Consider the following 4,997-nt stretch of genomic DNA (forward strand, 5'->3'; position numbering starts at 1 on the left):
GGAGGAGGAAGAGGAAGGGGACGCCCCCCCCCCTCCGAACAACGGCGAGATGAACGAAAACACCTTCTCCCGCATTCGGCTCTGGTGTCCGCGGCCGTTTTCTGGCTACGGACCGAACAAGACCGCCTGCTGCGTGGGTCTGAAACCGGCAACGGCGGCAGCGGCCGGTACCGGGGGGGGCGGCGAAGCCCGGCTGAAGGAAGGCGAGGTGCCCACGGCGACCGGGACGAATTCGGTGGCCCCTTGCCCTGCCGCCGGCGGCCTGGAGCGTCGTCGTTGGGGGGCAACGGCAACGACGGCGGTGGTGGAGGAGGAGGAGGAGGAAGAGGAGGCGGAGGAGGAGGAGGAAGAGCAGGGCAACCAGGTGATGTTGGACACGTGGTACGTCATCAAACCGGGCAACACCAGGGAGAAGATCGCCTTTTTCGTGGCGCACCAGTGCGGAGTGACCGGTACCGGCACCGGTACCGGCACCGGCTCCCGGCACAACCTCAACAGCATGAAGGTCAAAGGCAACTGGGAGACAGATGGCACCAAACCCAAGAGGAGGAGGAAGTCCCACGACCCCGGTAAACGGCCGCCTGGCCACCCCGGTGGCCGGGAAACCGGTCAGACCGAGACCCTCCGCCTCTGCCCGGCGGGGCCCGGCGACTCGTCCGCCGGCGGCGGCCCCGTGTGCCACACGGACTTGGTGTCGGTGGCCGAGATGGTGGCGTTGGTGGAGCAGAGGGCGAGCGCCGCGCTGCGCGGCTATGCCAAGCCCTGCCGCCACCCGGACACCGACACCAACCCCGACCCACCGACGACGTCTCCGGTGGTCAGCCGGGTCGACGAGGAAGACGATGATGAGGAGGAAGGTGGCGTCGAGTCCAGGGGAGCGCCGGACACCAACCGGGTGGCCGAAGCCATCGCCAAGATCGAGTCCGGTTTGCGGGAGCCACCGGGCGGCGGCGGCGGAGGCGGCGGAGGCGAGGAGGAGGAGGAGGAGGAGGAGGAGAAGGCTCTACCGAGGAGGAACGGGTTGTCGAAGGGGGAAGGGTCCGTTCCCGGGGGGAAGGCGGGGGGCGAGGTGAGGATCGCCTTCCGCGTGGCCAGCTCGGACAACCGGGCGACCGGGGAGCCACCGGTGGCCCACGCCAACCACGCCGGTGCCAACGCCGGCTGCATCTTCGTGAGCTGCAACCGGCAGGCGGTACCGGGACTCCGCCGGTCGGTGGAGAAGATCACCTGCGACCTGTACCAGCTCATCGGTCCCTCGCCCGACGGGGCTTTCCCCCCGGAGATCGGTCCCGACCGGGCGGGGGGCGTCTCCGGTTCCGCCGCCGTCGCCTCCGCCGCCAAACCGGCCACCGAGACCCCCGCCGACCGTCTTAACGGCTTCCACCTGGAGGTGGTGGTGACCGGCGGGGTGGAACCGTGCGTGTTTTTCGGCGAGGGGTCCGAGGAGGAGAGCCCCGGGACCGGGGTCGTGGGGCCACCGGGGGGCCCGGGAGGAGGAGGGGCCCCGGCCACCGTACGCGTGACCGTCAGCCCCGACCCCCAGCGCCGGTCCCTGGAGGAGGAGGAAGAAGCGGAGGAGGTGGAGGAAGAGGAGCCGTTACCGGGACAACTCTTCCTGCTCCACCGGCCCCCGGCGGGGCGCGCCCGGGGCTCGGGACCCGGGGGAGAGGCTCCCGGGCGCGGGGAGGGCGGCGGGAGCCTCGAGAGGAGGACAGCGGGGGGGGGCGGAGTAGGCGGCGGCGGCGGCGGCGGAGGGGGCGGCGGCGGCGGCGGGTCGGAGCCCATGTACTGCCTGTACCACCGGGTGTCTCACGACTTCCTGGAGATCCGGTTCAAGATCCAGCGGCTGCTGGAGCCCCGCCGGTACCTGCTGCTCCTTCCCGACCACATCACGGTCGGTATCCTCCGGTGCCTGCCCACCCGGTCGCTCGGCCGCCCTCAAGTGCACGTGCCGCCACTTCCGCGCCCTGATCGAGACCTACGGGGTCCGGGCCACCGACTGCCGGTGGAACCGGGACCCGCTGTACCGGGACGACCCCTGCAAGCAGTGCAAGCGCCGGTACCGGCGGGGCGACGTCTCGCTGTGCCGTTGGCACCCGAAACCTTACCACCACGACCTGCCTTACGGTCGCTCGTACTGGATGTGCTGCCGACAGAAGTACCGGGAGAGCCCGGGCTGCCGGGTCGGTCTCCACGACAACAACTGGCTGCCCCCGGTCACCGGCGACGGACCCGCCAAGAGGGAGGAGGGCAGGTGATAGGCTCTCCCCCCCCCCCCCCCTCTCTCTCTCTCTCTCTCTCTCCTTCCCTCCCTCTCTCTTTCCCTCCTTTTTCTTCTCCTCGACGCGCTCCCCCCACCCCCACCCTCCTCTCTCTCTCTCTTCTTCGCCCCTCTCCCCCTCCTCTCTTCCTCCCTCCTTTTTCCTCTCCCCCCCCCATCCCCGACGCGCTCCCAACCCCCCCCCCTCTCCTCTCTCCTTCCCCCCCTCTCTTCCTCCCTTTTTCTCTTCCCCCATCCCCGACGCACTCCCCCCCCCCTCTCGCCTCTCCTTCCCTCTCTTTTCCTTCCCTCCCTTTTTCTCTCTCCCCCCCCCCCATCCCCGACGCGCTCCCCCCACTCTCTCGCTCTCTCTTCTTCCTCTCTCCTTCCCTCTCTCTTCCCCCTCTCCTCTCTCTCTCTCTCTCTCGCTCCTCCACTCCTCGTCCTCACCCCTCCACAACCCCCCCCCCAACCCCCACCGCGTCTCTCGTCTCTCTCTCTCTCTCTGTCTGACTCTCCTCTCACCTCTCCTCTCCCTCTCCCCCTTCCTCATTCACCCTCTCTGACTTCCTCGTTCTCTTCTCTCATCTCCTCCCTTCATCTCCCTCCACCTTCTCTCCTTTATCTCGGCCCACTCGTACTTTCTCTCTCTCTCTCTCTCTCTCTCTTTCTCTCTCTTCTTCCTTTATCTCTCCTCTTCTTCATTTCTCATCTCCTATTCCCCCTCTCTCTCTCTCCCCCTCTCTTGTTATCTCCCCCTCTGTCTCTCTACCCCCCCTCTCTCTCTCACTCTCTCTCTCCCCCCCACCCCCACTCCCTCCCTCCTTGCCTCTAACAGAGCAGGTTAATGTGTGTGTGTGTGTGTGGTGTGGTGGGGGGGGGGTAAGGAGTCAATGACATTTCAGTGTCAGTTGTTGAACGCATGATGATGATGATGATGATGATGATGTCTATTTTATTTCCGTTTGATCCCTGTGGTTGGAAAGGGGGGTGGGGGGGGGGGGGACGTGGGGTGAAGTGGGGGGGAGTTTGACCCAAAGCCCGTGTCCGTGTCGGCACATATTTTAGCGGAATATGTGGCTTTGTATCGTTCAAAGAATATATATATATATATTAATATCAAATTCCAAGTGGTATTCCCGTGAGTTCAACTGGAAAATTGTTCCCATTAGTGTCTCCCTCCCCCCAACCCCCACCCCACCCCAGCCCCCACACCCCCCCCAGCCCCCCACAACTCCCCCCCCCAGCCTCCCACAACCCCCCCCCAGCCCCCCAACCCCCCCCCCCAGCCCCCCAACCCCCTTTTATCAGGTCAACGCAGACCCTAATCTGCGCTGTTTGTTATCGGGATTTCTCAATGGGAAACGTGTGATGGTGGGATTTCTGGAGCCTGGAATCTGCTGGGAAGTGGTGGGGGGGGGGGGGGGGGGGTGGAGGAGGGGGAGAGGTGTTATAGAGGGGCACAATTATAGAGGGGGGACGTGGGATTCAAGGGCTGCGTTTTATACAGAGGGGGATATACAGGGGGTGTTATACAGAGGGGGTTATACAGGGGGGTGTTATACAGAGGGGGTTATACAGGGGGGTGTTATACAGAGGGGGTTATACAGGGGGTGTTATACAGAGGGGGTTATACAGGGGGGTGTTATACAGAGGAGGTTATAAGGGGGTGTTATACAGAGGGGGATATACAGAGAGTGTTATACAGAGGGGGTTATACAGGGGGGTGTTATATAGAGGGGGTTATACAGGGGGGTGTTATACAGAGGGGGTTATACAGGGGGTGTTATACAGAGGGGGTTATACAGGGGGTGTTGTACAAGGGCTCCAGGTTTGCAGAAATTAAAACACTCGCACATTTCCTATTAAGAAATCCCTTGAGGAACTTCGCAAGTTAGAGAGACGGCGAAAAGTCTTTTTATTGGTCAGTTTCGACGTAAAAATGTGATTCCCCCCCCCCCAAAAAAAAAGGGGGGGGGTTTCGCCCACAAGATACACAGTCACTACACTTCACAACGTACGCCGTGAAGCACTTTCTCTCTCCAAAAAAAGAGCCTTCGGTCTGTTTCGCTCGCGATTGAAATTCAACACCTTAAATCGCTGCTTTTTTTTTCCCCCCATTTCCGTATCTTTTTTCAGCTCAAAAATTCCCCCCACTTCTCCCCTCTCTCTCTCTCCCTCGTGGTACCAAATCACTTGAGCGTGTGTGTGTTTTTTTGGGGGGTTGGGGTTTGGGAAAGTAAAGTCTAATTTGCGACATTTCTTAAAACCTTTTCTGAATCGGAAAAGAAAGCTGTTGTTGATATTATTATTCTTTGTGGGGAGCCATCGCCTCGCAAACCATTCGATTCCCGGGCGGGTCAAGTCAGGGGGATACCTTTGGGCAAACCTCCTTACTCCACACACACACACACCCACACACACACCCACACACACACCCACACACAGACGCACACCCAAACACACCCACATACACAGACGCACACACACAACACACACGCCTCGCTTTTCCAGGGGTAATAATCCCTTCCCCCCCCCTTCCCTTTCCCCCCCACCGCCCCCAGCCCCCCAAAAAAAATTGGGGCTCACTCCACAGACGACTGTTTGTGGGACGCTGCTGTGCGCAATCGGCTGCCGCGATTTACCCCACAAATGCACACTTTTACTGTGAAGCGCTTTGAGACGTCGCGACGATGTCATGAGGCGTTCTATCAAATGCAAGAATTATTATTATTAT

At 61.5% G+C, this 4,997-nt stretch overlaps 1 protein-coding gene across 1 annotated transcript; it reads left to right on the plus strand.

Moving 5' to 3' along the window:
• LOC103174137 (F-box only protein 46-like) lies at nt 1-2,261 on the plus strand. Its single transcript, XM_042346369.1, is given in 4 exon segments — nt 1-926; nt 1,038-1,649; nt 1,755-1,930; nt 1,932-2,261. Coding segments are annotated over 4 exon segments (1,992 nt in total). The 5' UTR covers nt 1-49; the 3' UTR covers nt 2,259-2,261.
• Nucleotides 2,262-4,997: the final 2,736 nt, after the last annotated feature.

Source organism: Callorhinchus milii, unplaced genomic scaffold, assembly GCF_018977255.1.
Source record: "Callorhinchus milii isolate IMCB2004 unplaced genomic scaffold, IMCB_Cmil_1.0 Scaffold673, whole genome shotgun sequence".
Lineage (NCBI taxonomy): Eukaryota > Metazoa > Chordata > Chondrichthyes > Chimaeriformes > Callorhinchidae > Callorhinchus > Callorhinchus milii.